Consider the following 23,281-nt stretch of genomic DNA (forward strand, 5'->3'; position numbering starts at 1 on the left):
CATACTATAAAGATTTTCCTTATTGTTTAAAACATGTGTTGAACCAGCTTTACTGAGAATCTTCTGTTCTCATGTGGCAGGACAGAATCAGTAAGAGAACCATTTGGTTGTACACCATCTTGTACTGTTTTGTAAGTCTCAATCTCATACCTTTAATCTTTTCTATGTGTAATGGAATTTCTTTATGTTGATACACTGGACCTTGCTTTTCAGAAGTTTGCTTTCATTACTTACTCTACATTTGTAATTGCTATTCATTTTCTAGAGAATGGTGATTATAAAATTAGTATAAGAACGACCTTTTACAAATATTAGTGTCTTTCAAATTGAGAGAGCAGAGCATATTACAAACACATTTTCCTCTGAGAAACAGGAATTATAAACTACCATTTTTCAGAGGAGAGAAAAAAGCACTGCATGGTTAGAATGACTAGCTCTATTCATATGGCAAGACGTTGCTGAGGCAGAGTAATAATAAGAAGTTGAGAATCACTGCTTTTCTGCACAAATCACCAGCCACATGACATGGTACTAGAAGGACCACTGCATTATATAAATAAGTATAATTACACTCAATCTTACTTTCTTTTCCTCTGACCATGCACATCAGGTTCCATGTTTCTTTCTGAACTGCAGAGACATTTTAATCAAGCTACTTCTGAAGACTGCTAGATCCTTCCCTCAAAAGTTCATGCTAGTTAGAACCTGCCATGTGAATAGGTTCTATTTGCAATCCTTTTCATTTATCAGTTACATTTCATTTATCACTGTGCTGTCCCAGTCTTTCTTTAAGTAGATCCTTCTCAAGCTTCTCCTAAAGTTTAACATTTTACTGACAATGTAACAATTGTGTTCACAGCACTTTACTAAACTGGACTTTGATGAAGCCAGGATGCAGCCCCAAAGAAGTATGAAACTACACACAGCTCATTGCAGAAATGAAGACGAGCTGTTCACAAGCGTATCAAGCATCTCCCAATGTAGATCTTTGCAGCACACTGCTAAGAACCATTTTTTTCTAGGAAAAGCATAATTAAATGGACGCATGCATTCAACGTGCATGTTCTAACTCTTATTTCTGAACTGCGAATCAGTGAGAAACAGCTCACTTGTACAATACCCTGACTGAGTATATACATTCATCTTTCTTGAGTTCATCTTCCCTTGGGACAGTCCCAGAGATAAAAGTATGCAGCTATTTCCTCACCAATAAATGAGTTCTTTTTTGTTTCTGCAGCAATACCATTTTATGGCATTTCCCCTCCACCATCAAATTCCTGCCCTCATACCACAAATGCATCTTTCTTTCAGTTGCTCTGATATAACTTATTTGTGGGGCCATTTTGTCAACCAGATCACAGCACAGAAACAACTGTGCTCAGACACAAGAGCAGGAACTTGCACATCAGAGGAACTGGGGTAAGGAGAGGTGAGGTGAAAGAGGACGAGGACAGAGAACRCAAACTGCTCAAGATCATGCTGATGTTAAATTCATATCATAGAATAAAAAGCCTGAATTTTCTAAACATGAAATGAAACAGCTGAAAACACTGCAACTGGTAATTTTACATTAAAAAAAAAAACCAGCAAGTTTTACCTTAAAAGAATCACTTTTCAGGTGAGAATAAATATTAACGATTTCCAACAGAAGGGAACTTTTCAGTACAAATCCTTGGAAATGGGAGTTTTGCGGTGACTTGCATTCACAGTTCTGCACGATTTAATGGAGGATCAAACATAGAAGCTAAGCTGAGGGAGCACAGTGCTTGGCATACTGCAAGATGAAAACTCATTAAGTTCCACAATAGTCTTATAAGTAAATACATAATTACAGCTCCAGTTTACACATGTGCATAATGAAGCACAAAGAAGATGAACAACTATCTCATACCAGGAACTAGGAGCAGAACAGGCTATCGACCTCCTAAGGCTTCACTGCCAGTCATCTCTTCTGAGCACGAAATCACATGCTGTGCCATGTGTCACAGTTTCAAAGGTTAGCTTTCTGTACGACAACCTTTCTCCCTGGATATTACTGGAAACATCTGTCAGATGGGAATCCCCTAAAGACTTCTGCACGGAAGCGCACTGTGTGGTGACTCAGCAAAAGGTGCCTTACCTGTTCTGCAGCCATAGCACGCAGAAATAAGTAACCAAAAAGTTAAATCAGATTTATTGCTAATAAAGCATGTTAGACATTTTCTAAACATTTGTTTTTACTAACTGCCATCTAAAAGTAAAACACACCTACAGTCAGATATCTGCTAATAACAGTAACAAACTGCTCTTACTATTAGTACCTGTTATTACCACCTGTTAGTGCTACCTCCCACCCAATACTGTAGTTGTGAAACTGCAGAGGAAACGGCTATACTGACCATAGGTACAGAACAGGCAGGAGTACACTCTCAGATGGGGCTGAGCACGAGTATATTCCCCAGAGGTTATGCAAAGATTCAGTTCTCCCTATCAACACATTTATTTGAGTTTTAGCTTCAGCAATTTTAGTTTCCTTTTACTTATTTGTAGACAAGGAAGCTCAAATAACTGACCGTTCCTTAGTGCCACGCACAGAAGCAGAGGGACTTGACAGTAAGCATGAGACTATTTCCCACAGCACAACCAGTTACCGAGGGAAGGCAGGATGCTGCTTGCAACAGGGAAAGGTTGGAATTTCTCACTGAACCTGGTAATTTCACAGAAGCAAATTCAATACCATTATTACAGCAACAGCCACAATGGAAGCTTCCTTTTATATTCACTATCATTGCTACTGAAAGTGTAAATTAATCTGAAAATCCTCTTTATTCACATGAAGAGGCAGCATACACATTTCTCAAGCTCCTACAGATTATGCTGCCCCTGACTAGCAAGGGGAGAGCTGTTTACAAGGAAAAGTGGCAATGGATAAGTAAATAACAACCACAAGCTCAATCAGCATGGTTTACCTTACTGCTTTTGAGACAGCCAACAGCTAACTCTTGGGAATTAAGCATTACAATATTGGGGATTTCTGCAATACTGCAGAACCAATAATGTTGGGAGTATTTGTATCCTGCATTACAGGTAGGACAATTTAGATGGATGCAACACGTATCGTGCAAAACTCTTACCAGCAACACCACTTTACACCTCAGTGACAGCAGCAATCACACAATGTTTAACATGTTCCAATCTGTCCACATTGACTCCACACTTAGAACTGATTTATCCTCTCCTGAATGTGTTCAGTATAGACATGCCTTAAATTCCTATCACAGTTCATTAAAATTGGCAGTTCACTTTTAGATGCCAGCTTTTGCTCTTGGCTTTACAGTTAACTCTTTATTAATCAAAGGCAGACTACACAGAAGCAAAGATACATAAGTTGACTTCATATAGATTGAGGATGGTGCTGTAGCCTCTGTTTGCTCAGATGAGGTGACGCCCAAGCACAGCTCTGCTGTTCGCAAAGAAAGTTTGTATTCACAGGCATCCAGAGGATGTTTTTACTGCCAAGACCAAACTGATTCTGTACCAAGACACCTTGTGTCTCTACATTGCACCTTCCAGTGTTCCCAGTCACTGGAGGACTTAGCTCAAGTGCAGCACTGGATGAATGTAGACATATTAGTTCCAGATCAAAATCGACTACAAGAATTTTTCATGCACTCAATCCAAGGTCAAGCCTTCTTGAATCCTGGATAGTGTGAAGAGTAAAGTAGAATTATAACAGTAACCTTAAAAAGAATCAGCTCAGGTACAGAAGAGAGAGCATTATTTATCTTTTATTATATCTGGATATTGTGCCAGTAATGGAGATATCTATAATTACCACTCTACCTGATTTCAGCTGAAAGTGGAACCTGTTCAAAATAGTATCTGAAACAGTCCTGAATGCAGGAATAATATGTTTGTAATTAAGCTATGAGATATATCCTGACCTATTCTGAACTCTAGGTAAATTATCCAATTTCAACCAAACTTGAAGAGCCAGCCACCTTGGTTCTTTATCCTACTGGCCAACCCAGAGTACAGTAAAAATACAAACCAAATCTCCGTAAATTGACTTCAGTTTGGGGAGAGCTGCAATGAATTTCTCCTATGCAATATGGAGATCAGGATAGGTCCCTATCCTTCCCCACAAAGAAAGCAAGGCCTATAAGAAAAAAAAGGCATTGAAATAAATATTTTAAAAGGTAATATCTAGTCTAATTACAGCCATATCCTGCTATATTTTATTCCCAAAAGACATGACAAGTAGAGATTTGACAGAGAGTGAAGTAGGATTTCCTTCAAGAGTTAACAGAATCAAGGAGGGGATGCATGCAGGGATTGAAGAAATACACACAATTGAAATCTAGAAGGAAAGTACAAATGACATGAAGGATGGGGAGGCAGAAGCAGGATCATCAGCTAGAGGAGATGCTAGATTTCTGGAGTCTGGCTTTTCAAAATGGATCACAATACTGAAAGATCTCCAGAATTTAATTTCAGACTGTATACACAGCACATCATTTAGTGCAAGCATTCTTATTCCTCTCTTTCTGAATTATAGTGTTTTCATCATCATCATCTTCCTCAGATGAATAAAGGTCAACCAATGATAAAGGAAAGAAAATAGGTCATGATGATATCTAGCATAGCATGTTATTAAATGATCAATGAGAAGAACTCTGAAGTGACAGCTAAAAAGGAAATGGAGAGTGGGGGTATTGCTGTATATTATAATTTGCAAAAGATAAGAATGGGCTATTCTTTCTGACTCTTGCAACAATTCAAGAAACATATGGACACATGAACATTCTTTAGTTGCATAACTGAACTTTTGCAAGTTGAATTTTGAAAGTCACTGCAGTGCCAGCCAAGTTTCTCAGTCCAAAAAAAAATTCTGTTATATAGCAACAGTTTTAGTCTCCTGGTGATACAGAAACAGCAATTTGTTAACCATGTACAATACTCTCTTCTTTCCCAATCACTTAAAAAAAAATTATAATGCTGGTTTAAACATGCAAGCAGACCCATTGATGTTGGCTCAGCAATTATAAACCAGGAACAAAAATGGAAGAAAGAGGATGACATTGCAATCAAAAGCAGCAGTTTGAAAAGGCAACAATTGAAACCGGGAAATATTCATATTCGCAGTGAAAAATGAGTAATACAGCAACTTTTCCCTTCTGCTACAAGTGGAGTAAAGCGAAACTCCTTTATGATTTCAGGAATTTAGAGATGCACAATGCGTGCGCCAGCAATCACAAACAACACTGTGAAATGGGGTCCTAAGCTGCTTGACTTCAACTCAGAGAGCTGCACCTCTCTTCCCTAGCCTGCACTTTCTACTTCCCAGAAGACTTACGGTAGAAAAAGGAAAGAACATGGGCGAGAACTACAGAACTAGGCCATCTGAGATGGCTAAAGGGACGTACATTCATTCTTGTTTTTGTTGTGGCTGTACTTKCTCCTCTCCAATGGCTGCACAATTTTGAGGGACAGGAAGGCTAACCAAGTGGCCCATGATCACATGTCCCCATCTAACTGACTTCCTCACACTGGGTTTATGATAGTGACCACAAAGACTTCTGCTGGCATTATTCATTTGTGAGAGTAATATGTGTGTGTGTGTGCATTCCTGTGTGTGTGTAAACAGTTTGTTTTTACGTTTCTGAGCAAAATGCTCTTCTAGAACTTGAATTTTGAACTGCTCAATGCAGGAAGTACAACAGGAGACATCAGGAACGACGCACAGAATGGGCCAAGTCCACTGAAAAATGGAAAATGACTTGAACTCATGAGGTGTTTGCCAAAAGACATTCCTCTATTAGAAAAAGAAGATGAAACACACTGCTCAACTCCATAAGCAATCAAAACACACTCATATATACATCAGCGGCTTGTTATTATTGGACAGTAATTTTTGGAATACAAGATGCTAATTTCAGAAGAAACACCTTACAATAAAAAGATGTAGGTATGAAACAAAACATGTCTCATAAGCTTTGTTCATCTATTCTAAATGTGATCAGCTTTAGATGACTTTTTTTTTTCCCTTCATGAAAATTACTCTCTGTTAGGGACAGTTTCTCAGAAAATAAGATTGAGCACCTGCGTCACTCAAGTCTTTCTGGGAATGAAAGCATGATTTTGCTGGAATGCAACTCTTAAATATTAGGGACGAAATGTCTCTCCTGCGTATTTTAAGTTTTTAAATACATACTATGCTCTTGCCCAAGAAAGTAGTTCTTCAGAAATAAAGGCGTTTTCAATAATAATAATAAACATTCTCAGATTTTCCCTTTCTTGAAAAACACTTTCCTCAGAGTTAAATGCTCGTACCATAAATTAAATAAATACATGAAACACTTTTTCCTCAAATTGTACCTAAAGAAGGGAAATTCCAGTGATAAAAGAACAAGAGATTTGAATCACCTTCTTCTTTTTATAAGTTTTATTATAAAATCCAGAAAGTCAATCTGCACAAGTAGAACTACTAAACCATTGCACAACAGTCCTCCCAAATGTAAATAAGTTCTGCTTTGGGGCATGTCTTTTAACCCTCTTCTCAAGCCATATGGCTCAACACATCAAAGAAATACGACTAGTTTTCCACACTTGTTGCATGATTGAACCTAGTAATTATTGTTCTGGATGAAACCTTAAGTTCATTCAAGCCAGTATCCTACCTCTTAAAAATGACTTGTACCAGATACTTCTATTATTTTTATTTGAATTTTTAAACCTCACCTCATTTCTGTTCTTTTTTGCCCTTCATACATTGGTTTTTGAAATTAATTCACAGCCTGGCTCTACTTGTGAGGAAAATAAGCTGGCACAAGAAATCCCAGAAGCTTTCTTACAATGTATGAACATGCTGTGGTATACAAACATGGGATTGGGTGTTTCCCATACTAACTGTCATCTAGGCTGCCTTAAAACCTAATGCATGAGGGGTCCCCTTCCCTGCCCCCCAAAGCCCCAACTTTTTTATAATTAAGAAAGTCCAGAGTTAGAATTAACTACTGCCCATTAACTACTGTCCAGTCCTAATAGCAATGAGTTTTATATTTTAGTTATGGACTGGTGTTAAAATATGCTTCTTCTCATGAATTCTGAATTTCCTGAATGCCCTCTTTTCTTGCGTCATGTAGAAGGGAGAACAGAAGCTCCCAAGATACTTCTTCTATGTAGCTAAAACTGTTGTATACTTTTATCATCTCTCCTCTAACTCATCGCCTTTCTTGCAACAAAGAATAAACACCAAGATTCTGACAATACTTATGGAGCATCTTACACAGAATTTTTTTCACTCAGACCTCTCTTGTGCACTTACTATTTTGTACCACAACCTGGAGATTTACAAAGTATTAAAAAGAGTTATTGATATCAACCCTTCACAACAAGGAACTGGACTAGGCGATTCTGTCCCTCTGTAAGTATATATCAGTAGGAAAATAAGCATGCAAAAGTTCAAAGGACACATGGAAGCGTTACCTAAGTGTTTCCATATATCAGTACCATCTTCTCATTCCTAAATTCTTCACAGCCTGCGCTGCTGTTTCTTGAACAGTATTTTCTTATTGTTCACTGCATATTGCATGGTTGCACCAAGTACTATGCATACATCATCTTCATATTTATGAAGAAGCAAGTTATATAAAAATGAGAAGGAATATGATTTTACTTATTTTTATATAGGCTACAGAATTGAAATTTTAACCAGAGCCACAGACAGTAAATGGAAGAATTTTCCCAATTACAGTTGGAGCTTTAGGGGTCTGACATCTTTCACTCTAAATCCAGTCTTTCTTTGGCATTATGCTGGTATTCTCACACTTTTACTACTATTGTAGCAGCTGTACACAACTACTTAAGGTCATAAGAGAATTACTGCCATCATTTCTCATTCTAGAAAGAATGTAAAAAGCTAGCTATTTGAAAGGAATATTTGTGAACTAGATGCATCTTGTGCCAGTCTTAGATTTTCACAGTTTGGGTCAGAAGTTACATTTAAGTACTGAAAATCCAGAACATGAGCAGGACCTCAGGGTAGGGAGGGGGGGGAGTAGGCGATGTTGCGAAAATGAAAGCACAAGCTTGACTGATCCTTTCCATAGATAAGAAATAACTTGGTGCAGGACTAAAATCAGCTTTGTAAGACTGAAACTGACAGTTTAAAATATACCAGTATTTTAGCTCTCACTACTGTTCTACACAGATGTCCGCACAGCGTCAATGACCTAGTCTGATGTTTTCTCCCCCTCCACTTCGTGGTTCAAAAAAGTCCCAGAAGGTACTTTTATTCTTTGTGGAAAGGTGCCACATCAGCTGGGGAGATCACTGTTTTTGCAGGCACAGGCATGATGCTGTCATAGGACAGTTCAAGGCACATTAAACCTGAGCTTCCACAGAGACACCCAAGGTTTTAATAAACTTGAGTTACACAAAAGCTTTACAATATAGACTATTTTCATACTCACAGGTCAACAGGTTTATGGTTCAGGTAGAATGGCATGAACAACAAGCAAACCCATCAGTAAGCTGATTGCTTGCAGTCGTCCCCCCACCCCCCCCCAAAAAAAAAAAAAAAAAAAATCAGGCTACAACGTGCAGCAGACATTTATGACACAAATCTTCATACTGTTTTTGTTCTGTTTCTCACTGGTAGTTTTTTTCAGTTGCCTGCTACAGATTATCATTCAGAGATAAAAGACTACCTCCAAAAAATTGTTCTAGTATTAAAAAATTGTTGGTTTTTTATATGGCTTGACAGATCCTGAAATTGTTTGAAATATGCCTGAAAAATTAACTGACCAGGAACATTCACCTCTCTGCCCCCCCCCCCCCCACCCAATTTATTTTCTTGTAAATCTAATAACTATCTAAAGTGGAAAACTAATTACTTTAAATGATAACTGGTTCATTAGAAATTTTGCACCTGGGAAAAAACTGTAACATACTTAATGTTCTCTTACTTAAACAGGTAGCATTTTGTACCCATTTTGTGAATACACTGGCAAGAATTTTCCAGTCCTTGACACAAATATATTAACAAACACTACTCAAGGTCTGGTCAATTCTCCCTGAAGGTCATAAAGATGAAAAACTGTTGTTTAATATGACAAAGAACAAATAAAATGCTCTTCAATGGGACAAAAATTAGCAAAAGCAAACTGAAACACAAAGGTCTGAGGTGGAGGCGCAGCTGGGTGGTCAGAGCCAGGCCCACCCACCCCACAGGCAGACCAGCTACCTACATGGGGAAAACAGACCACAGCTTTCAGCAAGGAGGGATCAAAGAAAGAATCTTACCATTGATACAAGCATGAGTGGCTTTTACCAGGCTAGAGGAAACTTAGGGGGCTTTCATACCAACCAGTACACCCTACACTGCCAATCTCATGCTGCTACTGCAGAGGTTCAGCTGCCCCATTTGGATCAAGGCTGCACACCTCACTAAGTACTATATTCTCCTTGCAAAACAGCAGTGATCTGACACAGACTGCGTCACAAGTGAACCTAAACTGTGGGTCAGCATTATTTTGCCTAACAGTTATCTACCCCAGTTGTACAACTCTGCAAACTTGCGCTATTTTACTACAAGTAATACTGCAGCCAACATCTATGCCTGGAGAACCTAGGCAGTGAAGGTCTGAAAGCCCCCCAAAAGAGCTACAGTTCACAAGATCTAATTTACTTCAATGCTTTTAATATAAATTTATTGATAACACTCTGCACTACTCAAAAGCTAAACACTGGTCAGGCCAGTATTTATCTTAAGTATTTTTCTTTAACTCAGGAGATAAGATACTGCAATTTGACAAACTGATAATGTTGTCAGCTCTCACAAATTAATTATGTATGATATTCGGCATTTGTCTGAAAGCTTCACCTTCTGGGAACAAGTGGTTATACAATAGTCTTTCTACTTAATAATATTTTGCTCCTGCAGTCAAAGAGATAAGCTTGAAAATGTTAAAAAACGACCACCACAAAGGCTCAGACAACAGAAGCTAAATAAGAACCGTCCACTAACTATTTCATAAGAGGATCTCTTTTCTAAGGAACACTATTTTGGTACTCAGCATCACAGTTTCCAACTGCTTGTATTTGACTATACCAGCACATCTGAAGCATTTTGTTGCATCTTTTGCTCCTGTTGTCCATTTCTGTTGAAAGAACACGCATGGCCACATGGCCCTCTCTGGAGCACCCAGGACCAAACATCAGTGCTCAAGTGAAAGAAATGCTTTCAGTTTCAGAAGTATTTTGTTTTCATCCAATGAAACCGAGTTTATCAGTTAAGTGTTAAAACTCTGTATTTGTCATATTACTGCTTATTTTAGCTAGGCTGGCAGGGAGTGAATGGGCTTGTGGAAGTAACAGAGTGAGATGGGAAAAAAGAAATCTATCCTCTAGCATTCATATATCTGAAAGCCCAGTGGAGATTCCAATTCAACAGAAAGCTGGAACCTTTTACTCTGTAAGGCACAAAGGTATGAAGATACGTATGTAGCAATGGCAAGTGACAACGTCAAAAGCCTTCAATTCTTTTATTTTAAACTACTTCCTTTAGCTATTGAGACTTAGGGCCATGATGCATAAATAGATTTACACAGTGCAGTGCAACACTGTACAGGGATATCACAGGTAAACATGAATGATTTCAGATGCTGAAAACAGTATAGTTATAATAACATTAGACAAGCCTAATAACTAGTCCTAAAAATGCACAGGGTAAATTAACATCATTAACACTGTCTGGTTCTGTCCTATAACTACCCTCTTGCATCCCTCTTACTATGTAAAAGTGAGCAAATGAATGAATGAATGCTGGACAATGGTGAGGACAGACATAAGAGTGACTAATATTTCCCAATTTATGTAAAAAAACAAGTTGGTATCATCACAAACAATGACAAAAGCACAGGTCATTTTAGCAGTCACTACAGGAAAAATTGTGAGAGAATAGGACAATGCAGAAGTTGAAAATATGACACATGATGTGCAAAAATTTATCAGAAGCCAATAGTATCAGTTAATACAACTGTAGAATTAGTTGGAAAATAGACTATGTTCACATAATTTTGACAACACTTTTTAGCTTCTGACACACCTGACTCATTATAACTTTGATGCATATTTCCAGTTAGAAGTCTGAAAACAACTACTCAGTTAAAGAACTGACTGATGAATAATAAATCAGGGGGAAACAGCATTGCAAGTGGGTATCTCTGAGTAGAAAGGAAAAAAGAGTAGGTAACTTGTAAGGATTAATATGAAATATGTTAGTGATTTGAAAGACAATTTCCTCACTAAGAAGTAGACTAGCAGGTTTCCTAATAATATGAGGCAGGTCAATAAGTACAATACCAGAGATTAAGCATTCGAAGTGACTTAAAATGTAATTTTGGGAAGTTTAGAGAAGATTATTTTTAGAATAGAGAATATGAATTTTTATTTGATGGCAATACAAACAAAAAAGGTATCTTTCTAATGCAAGCAATGCTTCATAGGGGTATTTCTTCATATAGTGGCTTTCAATGAAAGCAAGTCTACTAATTTTTAAGATCTTGGAGGCATCTTTCTTGAAGTATGACAGAACTCCTCGTTCCCCATCCAGCAGTTAGTACCATGGAGTCATAGAACCTTGACTACTAGTAAGTAAATACACATGTACAGTTTTACACTTGCAGTTCATTCTGTATCATTGAGAAAAATGCAAGTCAGCAAATCTAAAGGCATAAAAATTTCTAAAAAACTAGAAGATAAAGAATTGTAAAATCATGTAAGTAACATGGGATATCAGGTAATGCAATAAATAAGGAAAGTGTTTTGAGAGTTTCTGCAAGTGCCAAAGTTCTCTTGCTTTAGCCCTGGGGATAGGTATGGCCTACACACAGGGATCGCCCCCGCAGCGGTAGCCATGGACCTGCAATGCTAGCTGTACGCACAGATGAGGCAACCCTGCAGACACAGGGCCCACTGATAGGAGACCCTGTAACTCTAGACTTCCGTTGCAGTTTACTTCAGTTTCAGTCATGTTGCTGAGACTTCTCCTAGAAGCAGTCCCAAGAAATCGCCATATTTTAGAGAGTTCATTCTGTATGACAGAGTAAGAACACATGCAGATTAGCAATGCTTGTGCTAGAAATTAGTTTGTGGTGGAGGGGGGGTGGGGGGGTTCTGAAAATCTGAACAGCAGCAGCAGCGGTAGCCGTAGCTCTCTTACTCTGTTCTCAGTACTGGCATTCTTCCTGCATCACTCCTGATCCTCACATGATACCTAGCAACAAAGTCATTTACAACTCCTACTGTGTATGATAATAGCTTAATTATGTTTTGTCTGGGTAAGTCAGGAGTGATTATAACCATTAACAGGCACAGTTGCAAGGCCTCCAGATATTTCACGTTTTGTACCATTCCAGCCCATGTTTCAGTTGCATCGGGAGGGGGCGGGGAGGTGAGTTAGAGGGAGGGTGCCAGTTCAGGGTTCCCTGCCGCCGCTGCTATCTAACTGCAGTGGCTGCGCACCTCGTACCAGCCACTGAGCGTTGCAGCAAGTCACAGCACTAGCACACCCAAACTCTCACTACCTTGCTGGTACCTCTCTGATGTACAATTAATTTTCAATTTTAATTAAGGTCTCTTATACTCACCTCTTACACTTAAATAAGAAAAAAAAATCCGTTAGGAATTTTGATTCCATGAGAAATAACAATTAAAAAAAGGCGGGGGGGGGGGGGGAGGGAATCCACAGAACACTTTGGCTAGTCAAATTAACTACGAGTAGCCTGCAAGATCAGAATACTTCAGACTGAGCTGCTCACAGTCAAACAGGAGATTAACAATTGCAGAATAAAATGCTGCTCTCCTGAGCCCCATTTCAGGGGCTTACTCTTTAGCCCAACTGTAGCCCTTATACACATCCAGGGAAAGCAAAGACCCTACCAAGAAAGGAACATAGGTAGCATAGTTTGAAAACAAACAAACAACCTCCCAAAACACACACGCCCCCCTCTTGCACAGTTGTGTATCTTTTTTTATTCCAGATGATTTATTAAAAAAAAAAAAAAGTATAGTACTTATTCTAGAAGGTCTATAAAATGGCAAGTTAGCAGGAAAGTGCAAATAGGGAATACTCATCATTTCTCAGCACGAGAAGCAGGGGGCATCATGCACCATTATCTGACAGCAGGTTTAAAACAGATAAAAGCACATACAGATATGTATGCATATGGATTTGAATATAAAAGAGATCTCTCCCTTTATATTAGCACACTTTCTTAAACATTAATCTAATCCAGTTTAATTTCGATTGACACCAAAGATAGAGATAAGAGTCTGAATTAGTCTAGGGACTACTTCATTTTTACTTTTTTGCCGTCTCCCCCCCTACCCCCCTTTTTTTTTTTTTTGGATAAGCCACACAAACATAGAACATACTCTTAATAAGTAAAATAAGTTCAAAACTTGAATTCTTATGAATTGATTTTAAGTACAACGCCAGTGTGATCATATTCACAGCAAGGAAACTTAATCTGCTGAAGCTAGTCTTCTGCATTCAAACAAGAGTTAGTAAATGACTTCCTTGTTCCAGACAACATGAAATAATCAGTTTATTAACAGATATAGATTAAAAGCTGCAGACAATTCTACTTGGCTTCCCTATAAGATAAAAAAAATCCCAAAGTTTACTTTAACTTTGGTTTTAAGCTTCACTACAAGTTATAATCATTTTATAATCTCAATTTAAATGAATTTAGTTAACTATACATAAATATGCCTCTTCCATTTTTGCACTACAAGCAGAATGCAGGAGAGAGAAGAAAACAGGTGTAGCTTAATGGGTCACTGGTCATTAATTGGCATGTCACTATCCTCAAATCTCTGGGAATAACCTGCTGTGCAAAAAAGTAGGAATTCAAAATTTTGTAAACAAATGCAATTTAGATTTCTGTTTCATTGTACCTTTGTCCTGAAGATAACAGCTTCTAAATATTTGTATCTTTTTCTCACTTCAACTAAAATAGTATACCAGATGTAAAAGCCAAGTGTGAACCAAAAATTGATTGCTTTTCAAAATATCTAAATAAATCCAGATGTACATGAATGAATGCAATCACTGTCCAAAGGATTTTATCTGTATCACCTTTAAGATAACTCAAAAACCAGTGTTTCTCATACTCAAATCTAACATTTATTCTTACACAGAATTGGCCTATAATAGTCCAACCTTTACATTTTCTGGCCTGCTTCCCATACCTTCACAGCACTTCTCAATATGGAGAATTTCCTTTCCCTAAAGACAAAGTTTCAGATTTTGTGGCCCAGCGCCTCTTACTGCCACGCTGACAACAGTTCCTTAATTAGGTGAATCAGCCTGGCTGCCTAAAGAAAGTTTGGCTTTTGGTTTATGACTAAGGGAGAAGAACAGCAAGACTGAAACTCATTCATTTCAAGAGATACCTTCACTGCCCAGATTTTAGGACTTCTCTACACTATACAGCAAGCAACAATGAACTGTTGCTACAGTTGAAGTTCACTTGGACATGAATCAAGGCACGTTCATTCTGCTCTGCTGAATTTCAAGCTTACTTTCCTAATGACATAACAGAACTCATTATGAAAGATATGATGCAATTCCCCTCATAAAAAGGAGTGCTCAGGTGCTTCTGTACTTATCTTAACATTTGATTTACTACTCTTGCCAAATACAAAGGTTGAAATGACAAATACCAGAGAGAAGCCTATACAGATCATTTATTGGCTGTAAGTCTGAATAAAAACCATGTGATTAAATCAAAGAGACTGCAAACACTAGGTCAGGCAACACCGGGAAGTTTCTGACTTTAGAAGGCTGTCAAAATGCCCGATACTCTGACTTTTTACCTGCTCAGTTTCTGCTGCTTTATTCTTCTCACCAGGAAATGCAAAGTCAGACTGGCTCCCTTTGAAAAGAAAAAGAGTCACTTACAGCACACTCTTGAGGAATTTCATTTTGTCAGGGAACCCTGACAGCTTCCCACTGCGTTTCACACTGTTGGGAAATTAAAGTTTTGACTAAGTTTCCCAGTATTGAGGTAGCACCAGGGTGACTTTGTATTTCCTTTCTTAATAAGTCCTAATTACCTCCTACTTCCCCCCTCCCAATGCTGCAGAAGGAGGAAGGGATATAGGAGTAACGTCTTGTGGAAAGAGCAAACTCCATTGCTCAAGGTAGGCAGTCACCACACACGCTTCCTCGGTGGAAGCACAGATGCCCTACCAGCTGCAGGAATATTTCTAGACTGTCTGACATACGCCCCACAGACCTTCAGTGCTATGTATTATTAGATGAAGCGGAACATACTAAATGCCCTTTTGCTTTGCTTTTAGCCACAAATTAAAACTATCAGACCTTTTAAGAGAAATGTGAGGAGAGTGAAGACCAAGAGGCCAGGCCCTCCCCCTTGGTTTCAGAGGCAACGAGTCTGTCTCCTTCCCCTCTCCTAAGAAGCTTAACAGCCTTGTTCTTCCTCTGCATCTGGTGACCAAATTTTTTGAATTTGATGTATTCTATTTTAGGATGGCCCCAATATGCAAAGGGAGGGAAGAGATTTCAGCTTATCAGTATCTATCTCCCATATGTGGGTTAGGAGAACAAATTGACTAAACCCATATGCTAAGACATTCAAGAAACCCCAGAAATGAACCGATGAGAGATTAATGCAATACCAAATGCTCCAGTCTCACATCTCCAACACTAAAAAGAGGTGAAGCTTCACAGGCACCTCTTAGTGCTTGAGTTCCCCCTCTTCTAATATAGGGTGTGCACGTCAGGAGAGGTATTCTGTGTGCAAATCGACTAATGATCATGTCACATAGAGGCTGAAGGTGATTTTCAGTGAAACCATCAAAAATCTTTATGATTTGCGCTATATACAAAGGAAACGAGAGCACAGTTCTAAAGAACGACTCAGATGTCGCAAAAACAGAAATCTTTCTGTTCTTGAGCAATAGGGCAAAGGCTTAGTTATAGTGGAAATGTAAACTTGGACTATCATTAGAAGATAGAAAACAGAGATGGAAAAGCTTGGGAGCAAATGGACAAGCACATGCCTGACTGCTTTGTTGAGTGGCAAGACAAAGTTAGCGGGAGAAAAAAATTGATGAACTGTCACAGAATGACAGACAAGACCTTCGTTGGATGTATTGACTCTGAACAGAGAATGACTCGTAGATCTACTTAATTCTTGCTTCATTTAAAGACAGTAAAGTACTTGAACAAATCACAAATGCTGCCAAATGAGTCAAATAAAAAAATTTTTTTCCATGCATGACTTGATTTGGGTCAAATTTATTAAAAGCTGTTTGTTTTGCAGAACGGCTTATACACTAGAGCTCATATTTTGTATAAAGTATTGCTGCCTCACTAATTGTCCAGTTCATCTCTCGTATGCAAGTAGCACAGACAAGGATACACTGAGAACAGGGGAAAAATTGCCATAGGAGGCCCTGAGCATATCTGTACATGCATGTCAGCTATGCATGCATGCACAGGTGTTAATTTCTTTGTGATTTTTTTGGCCTCAGATAATTTTTAATAACCCAGAAGTGGAGAGAAAAATTTTACTATTTCCCCAAATAATATAAGCTCCAACACACTTCCTTCCCCCCCCCCCTTTTTTTTTTTTTTTTTTTTTTTTTTTTAAATCACAGGGTGTTTACAGACACAAGAGAAGAGAGTTCAAAGAAACAAAATTATGCCTCAAAATTGACTGGAATTGCTAACCCAAGAGAATGGTAGTTCATAAGTGCTCTGCTCCCCTCCTCCCCCCTTTTTAAACTTTCTCCATTTGAAGACTATTATTTTTGTCTTTACAGTTGCAGAAAGAGTCTTGAAAAATGTGAATAAAGGGCAAATCAAAACAATGGTTCCTGGCTGAATTTACGAAGCATAATTCACTAAGGTTCTTCAATTCTGTGGCCACAGAGTTTGTCTTTTTCTAAAATTTAACAAGACCATCCACCATCTTCCTGTAGACTAGCATCCTACATTCTGCCTTCCCCCCACTCTAATGAAATTTTCTTCCCACTCCCAGCTTTCCCTTCAAGACTGCGACCACCCTCTACCTACTCATTGCCATACTGCTAAAATAGGCAGGAGTCCAGGAACAACTCTAGTACAGAGCCACTAAAATAGCTAAAACTATAATGTTAGTTTCAAACTTTGACTCCTCCCAATAAATACCCTTGAAAAATAATTAACGCATGAAAATACAAAATGCAATAATCTGTTCACACATGATTACTATGATATTCATAACCATACAATTCATTTGGTCAAAAGCAGAATTTAATGTGGCTCCCCTCTCCACATAGCAACCTCCTTTGGAAAAGATTTTTCCCTGGAAGAAACTGAGAATGGCTGCAAGGCATATCCTACCTTCTGCCAGTCACAGGGCACCCTCAACAGCAGTAGTCACAGCCTGACTTTTTGTGGCAGCCCATGAGAGGTGCAGGAAGGCAGGTTTGGTGGCTTTGCTGGCAGGGCTGCCCACTGCTGCAGGTGCGAGGAGGTGTGCAGTAGGACATGTGTGGTAGGAGGTGGCATGCCAACTGCTGCCACCAGACTGGGATGGAAAAGCCAGGGATCTGGCTTTGTCGGCTGTTGTACAGGCCTACTATAATTTACATGAGAATTATATGAACTTGTGCATTCCATTTATAGAAACACTGATTAAGTTTGGGAGCAACCACTTTGAACTATCAGCCAAGAGCAAAAACTATTCCTCTGTGCAGTATCAGCCTTAAGGAACTCAATTTGGAACTATTTTATCAATCTTTCAAAAGTTCAGGTTTAATAGAGAGATTAGAGAGGAAAAAGTTAGGGCTGAGCTAGCTGTATGATGTCAAGCTGTTTGAAGAAGAGAATTGTGAGTTAGCTTTGATCCATCTCAACACAGATTTGAAATAGTTTCAGTTACACCTAACACCAGCTGGGCACAGCTAAGAAAGGAGCTAGCTGCATACCTCAATCACAATAGACTGGTCTCAATAGAAATTAAAAATAGCGTATTATTTTACTCTATTTTATTTTACTCTAAATTGTGCTTGCTGATTATGCCCCCCCACACCCCTACATCTCCCCCTCCCCCTACATCTTCCCCCCACCCCCACAGAGGCCCTTTACAATCTAGGGACAGCCAGAGAACAACACATCCCAGGTCCTTCACTCACTTCCATAAGCAAAGCAAGACGCTCCAGAGCCCAGACATCCTCACTTACACTTAGATTCACCTCACTTCCAAGGAATACTTCTACAGAAAGTTTTGATAAACAGGAAAGATACATTTAAGAATTCTGTAACAGTTTGTGTTACAGCAACTTGTTTTGGAATTTCCCTCTCTTGACCTTCCCAAGGTGAAATGTGGAGGCCTGCAGGGAGTTACGGCAGCAGAGGACAGGGAGCACCAAACGTCATTGTGCCGGCTCAGGAGCTACATAATCAGATATTCTGGAGGGAAGGATTAGCTCGAGGTCATGATACAGCCTGAATCAACTTTGCTTAGTCAAACTGCAAGGAGAGCCGAGTTTACAAACTACCATGTTTGCAATACAAACAGTGACTGATTCATTGAGGCAAATACGTGTTAGATGCAGCTTTAAAAAGAAGCAGAATATAATGCACAAAAAATTGCAAAAGACAAGACTCAATTTCGCATTTTATGGGAGTTTGTTTTACTGCCTGGATTATATAGCAGATATAATTTCCTTTCTATATCTTTTAATTGGGAATCAATTTTAACATCTAATTTAAAATGACACACTAAGGAAGCAAATGGTCGAGTGCTTACTAATGTCCGGTGTCACAGTATTATAGACACTAAGTGCCTTCAAAACACGATTGCACCATTCCCTAGCCCTCAAAAACATTTGTTCCCACCCTCATGCTACCTCCTCTTTTTGTCAAGCTTAGTATTGATGCAGCACATAGTGACTTGTACCAGGAAACAGATTAGTTTGAAATTAACCTAGCAAAAAAGTGGAGTGTAATTAAGTGTCATATACTACAGAAATTACCAAAGAATATTCTTTTAAGTCTTCCAAGTCAATAAGATTCATGATGCTCTGCTAAGTAAGTGCTGGCTGTGAGGACCGAAATTGCCTGGGGCTACTTGAAGTCACATAGTTTTCCAAAATTTCAGAACACTTTGGAATTAAGTGAGTAACAACCATTCCTTCCACTTCTGTTCTTTTTCCTTCCCTTCTCATCCCTCAGGGTACTCCTGCCTTACCCACACAGTCCAGCCACTTCCCAAGGTGCCTAAAGAATGCCTAAGTGGAATCACAGACATCAGACTGTTTGAAAAAAGAGAGTAATCTTTTATCAATGTTTTCTTCTTTATGACTAAGAGTAGCTTCTTCTCTTATGACTAAGAGTAGCTAGAGTTTTTCTTCAACAAAAAGGTTACAGTTCCTAAAGCTAAATCAAAGTGGAACAATATTTTCTGTTAAGTTTAAATAAAGACTAGCATGCATTAAAATTACCATATTATTGCCATATATACCTTAACCATCTCAGATTTTTAACAGTGGCTTATGTGATTTAGAGAGAATGGCAAAACAAGAGACATGGTCAAAAGAGCTGACAGTTCACCCATAGTAACACTTGCAGTCATAAATGGAAAGCAACAAACTCATTTGCTGTTTAAACCATTACTGTATACTAACAGACTGCAACAAAAAAGCTTATAAAACAGTATTCCAAACAGGTGTTACAGCTTCAGTAATGAACCCTTGAAACAGTGAAGACTGACTCCCAGTGGAAACCTGAAATGCTTTAGCTTTTTGACAAGTAAAACACATAGGGTAGGGCAGCTTTTAACACATGTTGTTGGAAGTGTTACTCCTATATTGTTATTTCTCAAGCCCAACAGAAGAGGCCACTGTAAAGTCACAACAAGCCCCTCTGCGAAACAGGCCTGTTTCCGCCTAGAGAGACAGTTTGACTTCAGCAGCCTTCACCGTTAGCTTTTTCTAGCCTTCATATTCTGCCTCTAATTTCTCCAGTTCACTTGCATTTATTTCTCCTCTTCACCCTCTCAGTTCTTCACTTTGTTTCTCTATGAATCTTGAATAATTTAATATGCCAGGCTGTAAATGCCCCAGACCTACCACTCTGCATTTTCCATCAGCTGCCTCTGCCGTGAGGATGGCAGGCTCCATCCAAAGAGAATGCTTTTGTGGCAGGATTTATGCTCAAAGGGCAGCCTACAGTGTTCAGAGACGTCAGAGTTCACACGTGGGGGACTGTTTGACAGCAACAACAGTAATCAGGAAATCTACACATGCAGAGATTCCTGTGGCCTCCCCCCATCAGAAAGGAAAAGTTCAGAGACAGAAGAAAATGGGTGCTTTGTTCTTTTCGTTTTGGTTGTTGGTTTTTTTTGTTTGTTTTTTTAAGCAGTGTCTTGAAAAACAGAATAAGAAAACAAGAATATACACTTGCCAGAAGTATCAGATATAACAGCAGAGGTCTAATCCTTCCCTGACATGTTAAAAGATTAATTAGCCTCCAGCATGATCTTGCATTTAAACAATGTTTCCAGCTGGATAAAACCAGTAAACTGAGTAGTTAATACTGTGATCATGTATAAATATATCTACCACAAAGAATAATATTACAGTATCTCAATGAATACAGAAGCTCGATACAGGACAAAATATTTAGTAGTGCATATGCCTAGAAAAGTATTTCTTTCAGGAGGCTGAAGAAGTGAAGAAGTAATCTGTTGCTCAGAGTGTGAGTATACACTTCCCATGCTGAAGAAGGCTTGGCCAGTAAACATCTACAGGTAACAAAGAACAGCAGAAGCAATGGGGACGTTCAGCCCACCTCACTTAATGGCTCAACACTCTCAAAAACAGGATCCAGATGATAGGAGCAACAAAGGTCTAGCTGGCAGAAGCTTCATTGATTTACATTTCTGGTGCATGGCAAGATGCAATACGAATTAATAACAACATAGCTTGTAGAACTAGTAATTTTTGCTAAGTGACTCTTTCTCTGGAGGTAAGATGGGGTGAACCCAAGTTATTGGTCTACTGTGTAGGAAGGAAAAACAGACATATCCTCCCAACCCATAAATACCTGGAATCCATGAGAGATCTGACCTGTATTGATACAAAACCATCTAAACGGAAGGCTGATGCCTCCACACTGCCCTTCTGGAGCTCCGTCATCATGGATCCTAAAGTCCTTCCAACACAGCAGAAGCTAAGAAGGAACTCAAAGGCAGTTTATGCTGCTGAACATGCTAATACCTCCTAGTAAGATTTCTGAAAAGAAATCAGCTATAATTACACCGCAAAACTGGTCTGGCTCTTTTTTCTATTGCCTCYAGCTTTTACAGAACTTTCATGACCCTGTTCAGAGTTCCCACACTGGAACAGCCGTGCAAGGAAGGATGTCAACATATCAACAGTTCATTTCTCCTCCCCATCTTTGGCAGCATAAATCTGTCTCTGTAGTTCTTAAAATAYTGTGCCACTGTACACTGCCTGGGATTTTTCCTCAGATAATCAACACTTCCTCCATGATCCCATGCAAACAACTTATAAACTTCCTTTTCTATTTTCATACTAAGGAAAGCACCCCCTTCGTGAGCCAGTATCTCATGAAACTTCACTGCAGCTCACAAACAAACATCTTTCAGCAAGTTTATCTAACCTCCATACCTCAGCTGCTTTCATCTCCATATATGAAAGTATCTGCTGTCTCTTAGGAATACCTTTAAAGTAGTTCTTAAAACAAAGAAGTATTTCTTGTAATTGCTAGAAGTAAATTACTTCCTTCATTATCAAGCTCATTTGTAACTTGGTTTTACTTTCAAGAGTTTGAAAGTTTAAAGTCTAGCTTTGGAAGACATGTTAGCAGCTACTCATACTTAATTAATATTTGCTTGACAAAAAAACAAAACCAAAGAACAAAAAACCCCAAAAGCACACACCAAAAAACCCTCTAAATCATTTCTTAATGGAATGCTAAAAGGGAGTACCAAGAACTCTTAAAAATAGTTATCAGTAAAGAATCAGGATTATTCTACTAAAAATCACCAAGTGGAAAGAACTGAAGTCAGTCTGAGCTGCCCTTGTAAGAACAGGGCTCAAATGCTTAAGGCAATAGAAAGTGAAATAAAGTTAAAACTTGCACAGGATGTGGTTTGAACTAACTCAAGGGTTATGCTAAGGAGAAAACTTACCAGCCTAACTATATTAGACTGAATTCCCTACATAGTAATTTATTCTAATTTATTCTGTTCCCCAAAATCATCATTATAACAACATATATGATGAACATTGCGAGTGTATATAAGTATATTATTCCAGCAAGAAGTGATTTTCATTTCGAGAACAGTGACACCTTTGATCCATTATTTTGGCATAGTTATTACCAATAATGTAACTGTAAATATAAGCATTGCCTAGATGGGAAAATTCAAGTATGATTTTATATTGTTAATACAGTCAATGCATATGAACGATCATTTTCCTAGCCATCATTTTTCATTTGTAAAGTCCAGATAAGTCTTTGAGCTTCACTGTAATGTGCGCTACAAAAGTGTTTGATCAGTTTCTCAAGAGAGTAAGTAACAATGAGGAACTAATTGTTTTATAGTCAGCCTAAGTATATGCAAAACTCTTAATGAATATTTAACCAGCACTTACATTTTCACACTGCATCTTTCTGGGTCTTATGTGGGAAACATTGAGACCATCAATAACAATATCAAATGGAAGGCGATCTTCCACAAATGTTTGAAAGGCTTCAAATTCCTGAAAAAAATAAAATAAAGTGAAATTAAAAGGGGAGTGGGGGGAAGGAATATGCTGAGTTTAACAGAAACAGATTTCATTTACTTCATTCAATCTTATTATAAAGGAAATAAAACCTAAATCTCTCACTTTTCATTTGTTGGTTACATTTCTTATCTTCCCCTGTACATTTACTAAAACAACAAGAAAGCATCTTTAAAAGCCTTAAATGTTACAGTGGATATTTTCAAAATGATTTTGAGATTCTATTACAAGATTAAAAAAAAAAACAACACAGCAACAACCACCCCCCCAACTTTACAGTCATCCAGGTTTTCGAAATTATCATCTGAACTACACATTTTTATAAAGATAAATACTGCAGTCATTGTTATATGGCAGCTGCAAAACAGTCTTTAAAAAGAAGAAGGAAAAAAAAAAAAAAAAAAAGAGAGAGCAACTTACCTACCAGGAGACTGCGACACTGCTGTCAACTCTAACATCTCCA

The 23,281-nt window shown here is 38.4% G+C and overlaps 1 protein-coding gene across 5 annotated transcripts in view; it reads right to left on the reverse strand.

Moving 5' to 3' along the window:
* KIAA0391 (KIAA0391 ortholog) overlaps nt 1–23,281 on the reverse strand; it is a 57,988-nt gene that overhangs the window by 8,920 nt on the left and 25,787 nt on the right. For 3 of the 5 annotated variants that reach the window (XM_026090864.1, XM_026090862.1, XM_026090863.1), the window contains one exon: nt 22,687–22,794. The exons of 1 other annotated variant lie outside the window; for it this stretch is intronic. In XM_026090864.1, coding sequence (XP_025946649.1) covers nt 22,687–22,794 — 108 coding nt within the window. Of the gene's footprint in view, nt 1–11,417; nt 12,077–22,686; nt 22,795–23,281 lie in introns of those variants that run through there. One more of the 5 variants, XM_026090866.1, reaches the window with a different exon arrangement.

This window comes from Apteryx rowi, unplaced genomic scaffold (assembly GCF_003343035.1).
Source record: "Apteryx rowi isolate R43461 unplaced genomic scaffold, aptRow1 scaffold_88, whole genome shotgun sequence".
Lineage (NCBI taxonomy): Eukaryota > Metazoa > Chordata > Aves > Apterygiformes > Apterygidae > Apteryx > Apteryx rowi.